At 38.7% G+C, this 16,066-nt stretch overlaps 2 protein-coding genes across 4 annotated transcripts; one reads left to right on the plus strand and one right to left on the minus strand.

The window, feature by feature from the left end:
- Window positions 1–593: 593 nt before the first annotated feature.
- On the plus strand, window positions 594–11,342 carry LOC107822499 (protein CELLULOSE SYNTHASE INTERACTIVE 3). Of its 3 annotated transcripts, none has more exons than XM_016649052.2 (7): window positions 594–726; window positions 1,119–1,350; window positions 2,535–5,598; window positions 6,381–8,925; window positions 9,726–10,180; window positions 10,321–10,437; window positions 10,649–11,342. In XM_016649052.2, exons 3-7 carry the CDS (start codon window positions 2,557–2,559, stop codon window positions 10,811–10,813), a joined length of 6,324 nt encoding a protein of 2,107 aa, XP_016504538.1. In that variant the 5' UTR covers window positions 594–726; window positions 1,119–1,350; window positions 2,535–2,556; the 3' UTR covers window positions 10,814–11,342. The 3 variants fall into 3 exon arrangements, with proteins under 3 accessions (XP_016504538.1, XP_016504540.1, XP_075075400.1); XM_016649054.2 differs by having other exon boundaries at window positions 1,119–1,345; XM_075219299.1 differs by lacking the exon at window positions 594–726 and adding an exon at window positions 1,864–1,965 and having other exon boundaries at window positions 1,221–1,350.
- A 123-nt stretch (window positions 11,343–11,465) lies between these two features.
- Window positions 11,466–15,729, minus strand: LOC107822500 (replication factor C subunit 3-like). The gene is made up of 9 exons (XM_016649055.2): window positions 15,471–15,729; window positions 15,168–15,384; window positions 14,553–14,632; window positions 14,307–14,466; window positions 13,989–14,070; window positions 12,861–12,990; window positions 12,694–12,757; window positions 12,551–12,619; window positions 11,466–11,912 (listed from the first exon to the last, which is right to left on the minus strand). The coding sequence occupies exons 1-9, from the start codon at window positions 15,649–15,651 to the stop codon at window positions 11,813–11,815; spliced, it is 1,083 nt and encodes a 360-aa protein (XP_016504541.1). The 5' UTR covers window positions 15,652–15,729; the 3' UTR covers window positions 11,466–11,812.
- Window positions 15,730–16,066: the final 337 nt, after the last annotated feature.

Here is a 16,066-nt window from a genome sequence, read left to right on the forward strand (position 1 = left end):
ATATTTAATCTATCGAAAGAACTATAAAATTTAGTATCGTCCAGAATAGATACCAAAGTATTTATGAATTATTTTTCATCATATCAGCACCTTCTGTAGAAATTAATGGCCTCTTTATGCATTGCACTCATGACGTACCCAAATCTTAAAGTGCAATTGAAGGATCACAAGATTATATTTTAGGATAATAGAATATTAGATAACATCTCTTGCCAAATTCAATGCCTTGTACTCGTCAAATACCTAAATATTAAGCGTCATTGAACAACAGAAGAAGACTAAAATCTCTATAAATTACGTAAAGTTATTTCGAAATACATACCATATATGAAAGAAATGAAGCAATTATTATGAGATTAAAAAAAAATACAGTTAACTATAGCGAGTATCAAAAGGAGAAAAGGTTTGATTATCAAAGAGAGTTGTTCTGCATACATTCAGTTATTTACCAGACATCTATGTATATGTTAACTTATCTTATTAATTTCCTTAAAATTTTGAAGTAATATACTATATGTATAATATTGTCAGTAAGTTAAAAATGAGGGGAAAATATAGGCGTAAATAAATCACCCCAGGAAAATGAAAGACACGGAGAGAGAAGAAAAACAGAATACAGAGTCTCTCTCTCTCTCTCTCCTATTTTCTCTCTGTCTCTTTCTCTCTCTACACCTTCCTGTTTCACTCCATTGTCGATGTTCTTCTTCAACACTAAAATTTCCCAAGGTAGTTTTTTGGCCACTATTTTCTCGAATTATCTTTTTTTTTAAAATTATTATTTCATGTCTTGAGGAGAATTCAATAAATACAATTTCTTTTCCATTTAGTTTATAGAAGAATGATCATTTGCTAGATTGTAGATTCTACAAAAGCTCTTCTCGTTCTCTCATCCATATATTTCTTTTTTCCAAATTTTTTTATAATTCGATTTGAGTTTCTATAATTACCGCAACATGACCAAATTAAATGCATTATAAACATTAATGTATGTGAGTTCTTCAATTTGAATATTTATATCTTCGTCACCTGCATGAATATAGTATATATTTTCGTTTTTGAAGATTTAGGTCTGAATTGCTGTTGATGCTTTCTACATTTTTTCGGGCTATGCAATGCAGATTTTCTGGCTAAAGCCTTCTTGTACCATTGGTTCACCTGTGCAACACCATACATATATGTAAAAAGATATTTCTCTGTATACATATATTTTGTGCATATACGTACATATTATTTATATGTACTTCTTAAATTGAGGGGAAATTTCGGTTATTTCCTGTTTTCAACCCCGGAGAGCGAGCAACAGAGGACGGAGCTGAATTTGGCAGCATTATAACAATTTTTGGAGGTGAGGTAAATATGCAAAATTCTTTCTTATACCTTTTTTTTTTACCTTGCATTGTTTAGCATTTTCTGGAATTTTAATTTAAGCGTCGCTTTTGTGTTTTTAAGTAGATTTCTGGGATTTTATGTTAGTGAAATGGTATTTTTGTGGAATAACTGGACTATGTGGGAATTTGGAACTTCATCATTTTCATTATAATAGCAGAGTGAAATTAGAATATTTATGCATGGAGCAATAAAAATGGAAATTTTAATCCTTTGAAAGAGAAAGAGTGATTATGAAATTTTTGGGGTAAGAATGATTATGAAACTTGTGTGAGTTTCTTGTCATTCTTCTTCCACTCCCCTTCTTCCTTTCCCCTCTTTTTCTCTTGCTCTTCTACTTTCTGTTTCCAGTGAAGAACTTCTGAGATAATGTATCGACACTTTTCCATTCTTTGTTGAAACTTACACATATTTTGTGCATATAGTAACCAAGCTAAAGAAAACGTTTCATTAACACAAAGTAGTTACACTTTGTAGGAAACCACAAAAGTGTCTAAGTGGAGGCTTGTTGCTAATGTCAAAGTTTTCTCTCCCTGAATTAAGGGACAAGAAATTTTCATCCTCTTCTCAGAAGAGCAGGTTTCTTCCTCTCTTTACTGTGTATTCTAGCTGCACTTTTGTACTTCTTGTGGTTATAGTCTTATAGATTTGTTAAAATAAATTCCTATATTTTACCTGGATAGATAGACGGTATTAGTATCTCGCAGCTGTGCTTTCTAAATTCATCTTTTGTTCCCTTGTGTGGAGCTTAGAGCAGAGGTAGTTATAGAGTACTTTCGGCGCGACGCATAGATTTATGTGTAAAAATCCATTAAAATTGCAAAAAAAATAGTAGTTATAAACCCATAATTTTAAACGATATAATGGGTTTAATGCAAAGAACCTTAAAGATTAAACTCATAGAGCTTAAATCTTGGATCCCCTCTGGCTTAGAGACACCTAGGGTAGAGACACTTTGAGCATCTGGCATATATTGGCGACAAAATTTTATGACCTCTCAGTTAATTTCTCAAAGAAAATTTCACTTCCGCATAACTTGGTTTTTTTTATCCTTTTCCATGAATTTATGAGGCATAATATGAATTATTTTAGAACCTATTGAAAAATATGAGCTATCTGGATAATTCAAGGGTGTTATTTACTTTCAGGGAGTCCAATGAAACTGCAGAAATGGATGATCCGGAAAAGACACTGTCAAGGGTTACTCAACTTATTGATCAGTTGCATGTGAATCAATCATCCGAACACGAAAAAGAACTTACTACAGCACGTCTTCTAGGCATAGCCAAAGCAAGAAAAGAAGCACGATATTTTATTGGTTCACATGGCCAAGCAATGCCGCTATTCTTATCAATTCTCAGAAATGGAACTCCTTTGGCAAAAGTCAATGTAGCTTCAACCTTAACTGTATTGTGTAAAGATGAAGACATACGGTTGAAGGTGCTTCTAGGTGGATGTATTCCGCCTCTACTTTCACTTTTGAAGTCAGATTCAGCTGAAGCAAGGAAAGCAGCTGCAGAAGCAATTTTTACGGTGTCAACTAGTGGAGCTTCAGATGATCATATTGGCATGAGTATATTCATTACGGAAGGTGTTGTACCAACTTTGTGGGAGCAGCTGAATCCAAAACAGAAGCAGGACAAAGCAGTGGAAGGATTTCTTATTGGGGCTTTGAGAAATCTTTGTGGTGATAAAGATGGACATTGGAGGACAACACTAGAGGCTGGTGGAGTGGACATTATTGTTAGACTTCTTTCTTCTACTAGTGTTTCCACTCAATCAAATGCAGCTTCTTTATTGGCCCGTATGATGCACGCATTCAGTGATAGCATCCCAAAAGTAATTGATTCTGGAGCAATCAAAACTCTCTTTAGCCTATTAGCTCAGCAAAATGATGTTTCTGTACGTGCCAGCTCAGCTGAGGCTTTAGAGATTCTTACTTCAAAATCAGCCAAAGCAAAGAAAGTTGTTGTTGACTCACAGGGTGTCCCAGTACTTATAGGAGCTGTTATTGCTCCTTCTAAAGAAAGAATGATAGGTGAGGGAGGAGAGAAACTTCAGCGGCATGCAATACAAGCTTTAGCCAATATATCTGGCGGAATGTCTCCTCTGTTACTATATCTGGGTGAGCTTGCGCAGTTTCCAAGGTTAGCTGCTCCAGTGGCTGATATAATTGGAGCACTTGCTTATGCTCTTAAGGTCATTGAGCACAACGCAGAACAAGAACCGTTTGTTGCGACAAAAATTGAGAATATTCTTGCAATGCTCCTAAAGCCACGGGATAATAAGTTGGTTCAGGAACGTCTTCTTGAGGCTATGGCAAGCCTTTATGGCAATGCTTATCTGTCAAAACTGGTCCACCAACCACAATCTAAGAAGGCTCTTATTGGGCTCACGACAATGGCAAGTGGTGATGCACTAGAGTATTTAATACTCTCCCTATTACGTTTATGCTGTGATGGAGTGACTGTTTGGGAAGCAATTGGAAAGAGGGAAGGAATTCAGTTACTGATATCACTGCTGGGGTTATCCAGTGAACAGCATCAAGAGTATGCTGTTGAAATGCTTGCAATACTAACTGACCAAATTGACGAGAGCAAGTGGGCAATTACTGCTGCTGGTGGGATTCCACCACTGGTCAAGTTACTTGAAATGGGGTCTCAGAAGGCTAGGGAAGACGCAGCACATATTATTCATAACCTTTGCTGCCATAGTGAAGACATTCGTGCCTGTGTTGAAAGTGCTGGAGCTATACAGGCGTTATTGTGGCTTCTCAAAAATGGCGGATCAAAGGGGCAAGAAGCATCAGCTAGGGCTTTAACAAAGCTAATCACAGCGGCTGATTCAGCTACCACTAATCAATTGTTAGTGTTGCTCCTGGGAGATTCACCAAGCTCAAAGGTCCATGTAACTAAGGTGCTAGGACATGTGCTTACCTTGGCATCTCACAGTGACCTTGTGAATAAAGGTGCTGCTGCTAACCAAGGGCTAATGTCGCTTGTCCAGGTTCTTAATTCCTCAAATGAGAAGACTCAAGTCTATGCTGCCTCTGTCCTGGCAGATGTATTTAGCTCTCGACATGATATTTGTGATAGTCTAGCAACAGATGAAGTGGTTAATCCTTGCATGAAACTTTTGGGTAGCAATTCTCCAGCTGTTGCAACACAGTCAGCTAGGGCGTTGCGTGCTTTATCCCATCCATCAAAAGCAAAATCTACAAACAAGATGCCTTATATTGCTGAAGGGCATATAAAAACATTAATCAAGCTGGCCAAAACAGCATCCATTGATTCTGCAGCTACCGCAATGGCTGCTTTAGCCAATCTGTTGTCTGATCCAGAGACAGCTGCGCAAGCACTGGATGAAGAGGTTGTTTCAGCTTTGACAAGAGTTTTAGGAGAAGGATCGTCAGAAGGTAGGAGAAATGCGGCACGTGCCCTTCATCAGCTGTTGAGGCATTTTCCGGTGGAAGATGTATTCAACGGAAGTGCTCAATGTCGATTTGCTGTTCTTGCTATGGTGGAATCATTAAAGGAGATGAATGTTGATGGCACTGATGCTGCAAATTCTTTGGACGTTATTGCACTTTTGGCTAGGACAAAACAAAGCACAGATTCCACTTACCGACCATGCACTGCCCTTGCTGAAGTTCCATCTAGTTTAGAGCCTCTTGTACATTGCCTTTGTGAGGGATCTCCCCTTGTCCAAGATAAGGCAATAGAAATTCTATCTAGGCTTTGCGGAGATCAACAGGTTTCGCTGGGTGAGCTGTTAGTATCAAAATCAAGGTCTATAGGTGCATTGGCTGATAGAATAATGAATTCCGGCACTCTAGAAGTAAGAGTTGGTGGAACCGCATTGGTCATTTGTGCTGCCAAGGAGCACAAAGTTCAGTCAATGAATGCACTTGATGCATCTGGATACCTGAAACCTCTTATATATGCATTAGTTGACATGATGAAACTGAACTCTACTTGTTCTTCCCTAGAAATTGAAGTCAGAACCCCTAGGGGCTTTACAGAAAGAACTCCATTTGGAGAAGGAAATGAGTTTGAGGTTCCTGATCCAGCAACAGTTTTGGGAGGTACAGTTGCCCTTTGGTTGCTCTCAATAATATCATCATTTCAAGTCAAGAACAAATCCACTGTTGTGGAAGCTGGCGGACTTGAGGCCCTTGCTGACAAGCTTGCAAGACATAGTTCCAATCCACAGGTATATTTTATGCCATTATTGGTATTCTTGGTGTTTGATTTTTCGCTCTTTTTGGCCCATTTGTGTTGTGTGAATGCCTCATAAAGATTACTAGAGTTGGCTTTCCACTTTGGGAAAAATAAGTTGTTGATTGGCGTCAACTATTTTTTTCCTTCCAATTTTTGAGCTTTGCGCCTGTTGGTTCTTCTATAGGTTGGCTTTTGATAACATACTCTTTGACTGTCTGTGGTCATCAGAGTGAAACTGTCTAAACAAGTCAATAATCCATTCATTTCACTATATCTGGGATTTTTCTCAAAACAAAAGTTTATTTCATTACTTCTAGTCGCCTTCCATATTAGTTATATAATAAATGTGCATGGAGGAAGTAGTACTGGCTATATTTTCACCGAGTTCCTGCTTTGAGAATCATTATAAGAGCAAAATATCAGAAATGCAGATTTTCATCTTCTTTCTATTAGCTTCTCTGTCCTTTTCCTGTTTTGATATTACATTGAATCACCGCTTAGTTACTCTTGATGTGTGCTAGCATTTATAACGCCACTGGAGTTGGTAAAATGGAAGACTTTTCCCAGCAACCTCATGCATAAGCCACCCTCTCTTATTGCACAGAGAGATATCAATGGATTCAGCTAATAAAATGAGTAAAAGATGGATAATAGAGGACATCGCTTTCAGTGTCACCTTCATTCAATTTAATCCTTTGGAAGTAATCTCGGTTCTCATGATTTGGTTAAAGTTTATATTTGGTCACCATACTGAAGCGATATTTGTCATGGCAGGCAGAGTATGGAGATGCAGAGGGCATGTGGATCAGTGCACTGCTATTAGCTATATTATTCCAGAATGCCAACATGATATCCTCTCCAACAACCATGCGCATTATACCTTCCCTTGCACTTCTTCTGAAATCAGATGAAATGATTGACCGATTTTTTGCTGCTCAGGCAATAGCCAGTCTTGTTTGTCATCGGAACAAGGGAATAAATCTTGCTGTTGCAAATTCAGGTGCAATCACTGGTCTAACAAGCTTGATTGGTTACATTGAAATAGATATGCCAAATCTTGTTGCTCTATCTGAAGAATTTTCATTAGTAAGAAACCCAGATCAGGTTTCTCTGGAATTCCTCTTTGAAATTGATGAAGTGAGAGTTGGTTCCAATGCACGCAGGACCATCCCTTTATTGGTAGATCTGTTAAAACCACTTCCAGATAGACCAGGTGCGCCCCCATTAGCTGTTCGTCTCTTGACCCAAATTGTAGATGGTAATGATGCAAATAAATCAATCATGGCGGAAGTTGGCGCACTGGATGCTCTAGCGAAGTACCTATCTTTGAGCCCTCAAGACTTGACTGAGGCAACAATCTCTGAACTACTGAGAATTATATTTAGCAATTCTGATCTTATTCAATATGAAGCAGCTGTTAGTTGCTCTGTTCCACTGATTGCTGTCCTACGTTTGGGGTCAAGGAGTGCAAGGCTGAGTGCTGCGAGAGCTTTAGATGAACTTTTTGATAATGAGAACATTAGAGATTCTGAAGCATCAATTCAAGCAATTCAGCCTTTGGCTGACATGCTTGATGCTGCATCAGAAAGTGAACAATATGCTGCCCTTAGTTCCTTGATCAAGTTGACTTCAGGAAATGAATCAAAGGCAGCAGTGATGTCTGATGTAAATGGGAATCCTCTTGAGAGTTTATACAAAATTCTGTCTTCGTCTTCTCCAATGGGATTGAAAAGTGATGCTGCTGAATTATGCTTTGTACTTTTTGGTGATCCAAAAATCAGAGCATTGCCTATTGCTTCTGAATGCTTAGAGCCCCTTATACTGCTTATGCAATCAGATGTAGAAAGAGCAGTGGAATCAGCTCTTTGTGCTTTTGAGAGGTTGTTGGAAGATGAGCATCTGGTGGAGCTTGCATCAGCTTATGAGCTTGTTGATATTCTGGTTCATCTGATTTCTGGATCAAACCATCGGCTCATTGAAGCGAGTATTTTTGCACTTATTAAGCTGGGAAAAGACCGAACTCCACGCAAGTTGGATATGGTGAAAGCAGGAATAATTGAAAATTGCCTTGAGCTACTCCCTACTTCATCCAGTTCCTTGTGCTCCACAATTGCAGAACTCTTCCGTGTCTTGACAAATAGTAGTGCTATTTCGAGAAGTCCATCTGCTGCAAAAATCGTAGAACCTCTCTTTACGCTTTTGCAGCGGTCGGATTTTGGATTGTGGGGACAGCACAGCGCTTTGCAAACGCTAGTAAATATTCTAGAGAAGCCACAATGTCTTGCAACTCTAAAACTTACTCCAAGCCAGGTCATTGAGCCTCTGATTTCCTTTCTCGAATCCCCAGCTCAAGCTATCCAGCAACTTGGGACCGAATTGCTATCCCATCTCCTTGCACAAGAGCATTTTAAGCAAGATATAACAACAAAAAATGCAGCGGTGCCCCTTGTGCAGCTCGCAGGCATTGGCATTTTGAATTTACAGCAGACAGCAATTAGTGCTCTGGAAAGTATCTCATTAAGCTGGCCAAAGGAAGTTGCTGATGCCGGTGGAATTTTTGAGCTTGCAAAGGTTATCGTTCAAGATGACCCCCAACCTCCTGATACATTATGGGAGTCGGCGGCTATGATTCTCTGCAATGTCCTACGGTCTAACTCTGATTACTACTTCAAGGTTCCCCTGGTGGTTCTTGTAAAGATTCTGCATTCAACAGCTGAGAGCACTGTTACTCTTGCACTTAATGCTCTGATAGTTCATGAAAAGACTGATTTATCAAGTGGTGAACTCATGGCTGAAGCTGGTGCTGTAGATGCTCTTTTAGATCTGCTAAGATCCCACCAGTTTGAAGAAGCATCAGCAGGACTGCTTGAAGCTCTATTCAACAACGTCCGAATACGAGAATTGAAGGTATCTAAGCATGCAATAGCACCTCTGTCACAATATTTGCTAGATCCACAGACTGAATCGCAGTCCGGAAGGCTTCTTGCTGCTCTCTCACTTGGTGATCTCTCCCAGCATGAAGGACTTGCTAGAGCAAGCGATTCTGTCTCTGCCTGTCGAGCACTAATAAGTTTGCTTAAAGATCAACCAACGGAAGAAATGAAAATGGTGGCACTTTGTGCTTTGCAAAATTTTGTCATGCACAGTCGAACCAACAGGAGAGCTGTCGCAGAAGCAGGTGGAATATTAGTAGTTCAAGAACTGCTTCTATCCCCTAATTCAGAAATTGCAGGGCAGGCAGCTCTGCTCATAAGATTTTTATTCTCAAATCACACACTTAAAGACTACGCATCAAATGAACTTATCAGATCTTTGACAGGTATTTTGTTTATTCAATAAATATTCTTTCCTTTTTTCATTCAGTGATTCTTTGAAGCATGCATAAATGCCACCAGTTGTGTCGAATATATTAACATGAGTAGCAAATAGAATTGCACATGAAATCTATGGGGGCCTAATTGAGATGAACATCATATGCTTAACACTAGAAAGGGTCTATAGACCTAATTCTGTGTAACCATATTTTTCCCAAGGATGTGAAACTTTTTAAATTTAAGTGTCCCTTCAAGTTGAAGTTGTGTTCAGGCCCTTACAGAGAGTCAAAGCTTCTCAGCATCACCTAGGAAGCGATCAATAGGCCATTTATAAGTTGGCTTTCCAAGATCGAGGACCATCATGGGATTGTCGGAGCGCGAAACTAGCAATACTACTCACTCTGCTTAATCCTTTTTACTACTTCAAAGGACAGCATAACTGCCAAAAGGAAAATTAAAGGAGAACGGGAGAAAATAGAGCTGAAACCTGAAGCTACAAAATAAACCAGTATTTGAAAATAACTAGATGTATGATGTTTTCTAGGCACTGTATTTGTTCCCATGCTATACTTTTACATCCACCATTTCAACTGAAGCAGTAAATCATTCTGATTCTTAAATTTGACGCATCAATTTTCCAAGTGTAGTTCTCCAGATAATTCGAGCAACAAAAGTGCAGATTTTCTTGCTTGCTTTTTTGTTCTGTTCTTATTATTCAGTATGTTCTAGTTCAGTCATGGACAGTTGTACAAGTGTTCTTTGCCAGCTTATCCGCCTAAAACATTTGCAATACATTGGTATGCAGCTGCGCTAGAGAAGGAAGCCTGTGCCACAGTAACTACTAATGAAGAGATCTTGACGAGCATCTATATTATATTCTCTAATTTTCCCAAGCTCCAAATTTCTGAAGCTGCAACCCTTTGTATCCCTCATCTGGTGGCAGCATTGAAATCTGGTAGTGAGGCTGCTCAGGATTCAGTGTTGACCACATTATGCTTACTCAAACAATCCTGGTCAACCATGCCAATTGATGTGTCAAAATCTCAAGCAATGGTTGCAGCTGAAGCGATTCCCATCCTACAAATGCTGATAAAAACTTGTCCACAAGGTTTCCACGAAAGAGCAGACAACCTGCTACATTGTTTACCAGGTTGTTTGACTGTCATCATCAAGCGTGCAAGCAATCTAAGACATGTCATGGGAGGAACAAATGCTTTTTGTCGATTGACTGTTGGCAATTGTCCAGCACGACAAACCAAGGTAATGAGTCAGCATTGTAATTGTTGATGAAATATAAGGTTTTTGTTATTCATCAATCTTAAGTATTACAGAAAAGTTCTTTTTCCAGTATGAGATTCTAATGCACTACACTTCATTTTAACAATCTGGTATATTATCAGGTTGTGAGTCGCAATACATCCCCAGAATGGAACGAAGGATTCACATGGGCCTTTGACATTCCACCGAAGGGACAAAAGTTGCAAATTTTGTGCAAAAGCAAAACTACTTTTGGAAAGGTAATTAGTTTTATTTACGGAGTGTCCTAAAGTTAACATCCAATTCAACTCCAACTACAATGTGCAATAAGGTCTGATTGTACTGCTATGAATAGTTGGAGGCAAAGATATGCAAAAGGCAGCAAATAAATACTATTAGCTGCAGCTCTCAGTAGGATGAGATGAGCGTAACCAATCTCTCACAATTTTGACACAAATTGCTATTTTTCAGACGACGCTTGGCACTGCAACGATTCAAATTGATAAAGTTGTGAGTGAAGGCATACACAGTGGTGTTTTCAGCCTCAGCCATGATCGCGACAAGGATGGCTCTTCCCAGACTCTAGATGTTGAGATAACCTGGTCCAATAGGACGTCTCATGAACGTTTGAAGTGAACCGAGACTGTTATTATGCTACTTAAGGCCCCGTTCAGATCTGGAGTTGGCAACCCCTCGATAGAGCATGAAGAGAAGTTATACAATTCCATAATGAGCATAAAGAGAAGTTAGATGATCCCATAACGAACAACAATCTCTTCGCTTCCCAGGCTAATGCAAGAGGGCCATGGATATCTAATGAAGGTTCAGTTTTGTAGTACTGAAAGCATTACTGCCCCTGGTGTTAAAAACTTCCAGATATTTGTGACAAAGTCAGGGAGAAGTTCTCGTGGTATAATGTTTTAAGTCTTGGCTATTTGAGCACCACGTTGTACAGATTACCTTGTAGCTCTTAGCAGAGTATAAATATCAAGTAGAGATCTTGAAAAGAAAGCACCATCCGTTTTGGCTCACAAATCGGTTGCTTTAATGGTTAGTGTACATCCCACCATTGTATTTACCAAAGCAAGCCTACTGCAAGAGCCAAAGCTTGGTCCTAGAACAGGAAGGCTGGATTTCCAAAATGGTTCACGGGTTTCATTTTTTCATCTTTTCTTCCGTATGAGTCTTTCAAGCAAAATATATCACTATATCCTTTCATCACTAATATGCGCTCACACAATATGGAATATGGTCATTTTCCGCTTAGGGCTAGCAACAAAATGGAATATGAAATGTTCCCCATGTAAAGTTAGCAAGGCTCCACCCAAAGCACAAATTATCCAGACAGCATTGCTCGGAATATACAAGCACAGAATATACAAGTTAAACGGGAAAACAAACCTCAAAATGCAGCAAAGCTTGTAAATAAATTAGCTAGCATACAAGAGCGCCTAAGCTCTTGTCTGCACAATCAGCACCAGTAGAACATTTGCTCTTTACAACTGGAGGAACTTTTCTACTGTACTACCTTAAGAAGCTTTAAAACCCACGCTCTCAATATTTTGCATGGCGAAAATCTTAAAACATCACAAATTTTTCAGCCGGTAGAGCAAACCACCAGGTTGCCCAGCACAATTACTTCGCAGCTGCAACAAGTGCAGATCTTGCTCGTGTAAAAGCAGCAATCAGTGATCCAAGCTGCAACTTATCATTGCAACCAAAAGTCAACCTATACCTGCGAACCAGAAAATGCACTTACTTACACAGTGCTGTAGGAAAATCTAGAGAACATAATTCAATTAAATTTCTTGACAAGGAAATTCAATTAAATCCCCAACAAAGACGGCGGACGAAAGAATAAGGACATTAAGCCCATTTCCAAGAAGGAAATATTTAACATGTCAAAATAAATACTTAAAAGGAATAGAAATTGTTCACATTGCTTTTATAAATCTATTATGTACTCCCTTTAATTTTTCATATAAAACCGCTGAAGACTACTTTTTCCCGGACAATGATGACTACTTTTGGCAAATAATTCTTTCTAAAAGCAAACAGGTTTTTTCACTCCTTTTTCTGCAGCAGGATTGTGAGTGACCAGTGGGGTTCGAGACAGGCTCAATGCACCCTTCTGAAGCCAGAGAATCCATAATAGTAGGTCGCCTGGTTAAAGAAATATCCAATTCCATCTTATGTAGCGTAATAATTTAGCTACAAGTTCCACAGATAAACTTGGTCGACATTATAAGTGGGAGTAAAAGAGAAAATTGACCGTAAGCTAGCCTTCAATTCTATGGATCCACCGGCAATGCTACTCTAGCACAAGGCAAAGGCAATAAACAATCAAAAAGAAAGGGGACCTGAGATACATACTCAATATTAGCCATCTCATTGATCAGCTGAACCCGAACATTTGGCGGCATTTTAATTTTGAAGACAAACCTGATGTTTATACGAGCACAGGTGAGCTAAACCAAATAATTGTTACAGAAGAGCCAAAAAATATGTGAACTTACATGGTTACTTCTCTCACGATATCCACCAGAGCCAATCCTTTTCTTGTCTTGATTTCTGATATTCCTATTAACAATTATTTACAAAAATAAGTTAACAGGCTAAATGGACCAAAGGACAGATAGATAAAATGGACCGAATTACAGATAGAATGGACTCATTGGAATACGTTTGCAACTGAGAGCAAAGGGTTCATTCAGAAGCCAGTAAGAGATCTGCTCAATGTCCTTGGGCAATGGGTTTCCAGTGCACAGATACACAGCTTCTTCTGTAATCTGCTGAGAAGCCATGTGCGTTGACTGCATAAAGCTGAAAGTTAATGACAGTGAATCCTAAAACAAATAATAGTCCACTTGCCTGAAGAGAAACGAACAAAATAGTTGCTTAAAAATTTTCTTGCATGGGATTAATAGCACATCGAGCACCTTACAGTTTTCCAAAAACAGTCTCCCATTTTTCTGAGTCAGTATAACAAAACCGATGTATATGGTATATCAATGCCAATCAAGAACTAAACTGATTCAATATTGTTAGTTAAATGATGTAGTTGCAGTTAATCTAAGTACTAGAGATACATATTAATTTTCATGCATGCCCGAAACAATATTATAGGTACGACTTCTTTATTTCACCAAGAACGTTCTCCTCCAGATAACTAACAGAGCATAATGTCCTCCTCACTGAAACCAACTGATAAAAAGTATATTGGAAACAATTTCATTTGTTAAAAAGGACATTAAACAAGCAAAGACCCCTCTCCCCTCAATCACCATAATTAGCTCACTACAGGTGTCACCTCTAGGCTCTAGACTCTATCATGGCCAAACAAGTCATCCTAAACTAGCCTCAAGCATAACATTACAAGATAGTTCTCGAGAAAAAAAGCTCAAGTAATGGGTATAAGTAACTAAAAACTTTCACTTCTTACATACATGAATAAGGTACAAGGAGTTACTTTTTGCCCCAGAGTTCTCCACAGGGCACAGCCCCAAATGTACGCTTGGTGAATTGCAGCTAATAAATTTTTATCTCATTTATAACTGCATGAAGATTAACAGCACCTCAAATAACCTTTCCTTCTCTTTTTTTTCCCTTTTACCTATAGCTCCAGAACTCCTTTTCTTTTTTTTCTCTTTCTGTGGTGGAAAGTGTGGTGCAAGCAAGACTAGGGGGGAGAGCAAAATTTCTACCAGAAGATTGCAAAAAGAAAACAAACTAACTGATTTCTAATGTGAAATCTCTGGCCACAATAATTCAAATCTACATATAACCAAGAAAAAAGATGAAGAGTTTGGACCTGCAGAATGTTTAAAGCTTTTCGCATATCACCATTGCACAGTCGTACAAGTGCCTTTAAACCACCCTCAGGGACATCAAGCCTATAACAAAACAATGTGTTAGATTAACAAAAGAACAAAATGGTTGCCTATGCTAAATAGAGCAAAAAGTATCTATGACCTATTTTCAGAATATTTCCAATCACTACGGCAGTCACCCACCACAGAAGAGTACAAGGTCACTTTTGCATTACCAACTTTCCAAAGGAACTGAGCAACATGAAGTAACGCAGAATATTACAGCAATGAGTTGACTTCGAAGATAAAATGGAACTCACCTTTCAGCCTCAATAACATGTTTCAGCCGCTCAGATACATGAACTGCATCAAGTGGAGCAAACCTAAACCGTGTACATCGTGATTGTAGGGCAGGAATAACCTTATTGACATTGTTGCATATCAGTGCAAACCTAGTGTTTCTTGTATATTTCTCAATAACTGCAAAGGAAATTATCCCCCAGCAATCAGCTTTGCAAGAATAACACATATATTAAGTTCACCATGAGGAAGAGGTTGTCACTTGCCTCGACGCAGGGCAAACTGTGCATCCTTTGTCATTGCATCTGCTTCATCCAATAGTACTAGCTTCACTGCTGACTTAGCACTAAATGAAGACAAAAATCAAGCTCAAATTTACTTCCCTCAAAAGTAAAAGTGACACCTTAACTCATTTGGTATATGTCCCATTTTTCATCTTTTAGTCTCACAAAAATTCCACAGACGCAACGAGAAATAATATGAGAACACCACAAGTCTGAGTGGAGACCAAATCGGTAAAGTAATGTATATATACACAGTGGCAGATCCAGTATTTGAACTTATGGGTTATAGTTGAAAATTCTACCACAAACCCTTTAATTTAGTGGGTTCCAAAATCTATTATTTGTACTTATTTAGTTAACTTGTTAATGCATATATGGATATGAGCTAAAGTTACAGGGTTCAAATGGATCCATAATTTCTACTCTACATCCGCCCATGCCTATACTTGTATATAAGTGCTCAGAGTTGAATGCAAAATTGTTCACTTGAATCTTAATAGAACAAATTCTCTAAGTAATTGATAACCAAGTAAAAGACCACTAAAACTTGCACCACCATTCAAATACAAAAAAAAAAGGATTAAAGAGGAATTTTACCCAAAGGAGATGCTCTGAGTACTAGCAAAATCCTGAATCTGCTGGCGCACCACGTCAATCCCACGATCATCAGATGCATTCAGCTCCAAAACCATATTGTGCATCTGAGACCCATATAGCTTCCGTGCAAGCGCGAGAATTGTAGATGTTTTTCCAGTTCCAGGAGGTCCATATAGCAGCAAATGCGGCAACCTATTACCACTCGCTAGCCTATCAACTTTTGCCCCCAAAAAAACATCAATTACGAAATTTCATTCAGTCCAAAATACTAATAATTCGCAGAGATTAAGAAACGTAACGTACTGGTTTCAACTATATCGCGATGAGCAGCGACGTCAGAGAGGGACTGAGGACGAAACTTTTCGACCCAAGGAACTGCTTTGGGGTCAGCTGTGGAGCTTGAAAAGATTATGTTTTTACCCTTGTTTGGTTTCGTGTCGATTTTGTCATCGTCGATATCCATTAACGAGATTGGCTCCGCCATTTTCAGCTATACTTCAGTTCTCTCGCTCTTCCTTAAACCCTAGGATTTTATTTCAAGAACAAATGAACAGTGGTGATATTTGGACCGGCGGGTCAAGTTATTGGCGCCAATTAGTTTATTTCTTTTTCTTTTTCCTTTTTTCTCCCAAGGCGCCAATGAGTTTTTGATGGACTTGTCTTTAAAAAAATTTGAGAAAAAAAAATCATTTATGTTATGAAATAAAAGTAATATAACAAAACCTAAATAAGAAACGGAGATAGAAAAAAGGAGTTTTTCACTTCTTCTAGTGTGTCTTTCCATTGTCATTTGTTGTCACGACCCTAAACTCGGACCCGGTCGTGATGGCGTCTCTCGTGAAGACAAGGCCAGGCGACACTTTCTCATTTCAGTTTTAAACAATTAACAATAAGAATAA

The sequence above is a fragment of the Nicotiana tabacum genome, chromosome 8 (assembly GCF_000715075.1).
Source record: "Nicotiana tabacum cultivar K326 chromosome 8, ASM71507v2, whole genome shotgun sequence".
NCBI lineage: Eukaryota > Viridiplantae > Streptophyta > Magnoliopsida > Solanales > Solanaceae > Nicotiana > Nicotiana tabacum.

What these genes read in the sequence shown, in the direction of transcription:
- LOC107822499 (XM_075219299.1), top strand. Translation starts at nt 1,901, where the DNA reads ATGTCAAAGTTTTCTCTCCCTGAATTAAGGGACAAGAAATTTTCATCC. An exon ending in ACTTATCAGATCTTTGACAG is followed by an intron (nt 8,926 to 9,725) that starts GTATTTTGTTTA and finishes ATTGGTATGCAG; the next exon opens with CTGCGCTAGAGAAGGAAGCC. An exon ending in GTCCAGCACGACAAACCAAG is followed by an intron (nt 10,181 to 10,320) that starts GTAATGAGTCAG and finishes GTATATTATCAG; the next exon opens with GTTGTGAGTCGCAATACATC.
- LOC107822500 (XM_016649055.2), bottom strand. Translation starts at nt 15,651, where the DNA reads ATGGCGGAGCCAATCTCGTTAATGGATATCGACGATGACAAAATCGAC. An exon ending in CATGTTATTGAGGCTGAAAG is followed by an intron (nt 14,071 to 14,306) that starts GTGAGTTCCATT and finishes GTTTTGTTATAG; the next exon opens with GCTTGATGTCCCTGAGGGTG. An exon ending in ATCGTGAGAGAAGTAACCAT is followed by an intron (nt 12,620 to 12,693) that starts GTAAGTTCACAT and finishes TATAAACATCAG; the next exon opens with GTTTGTCTTCAAAATTAAAA.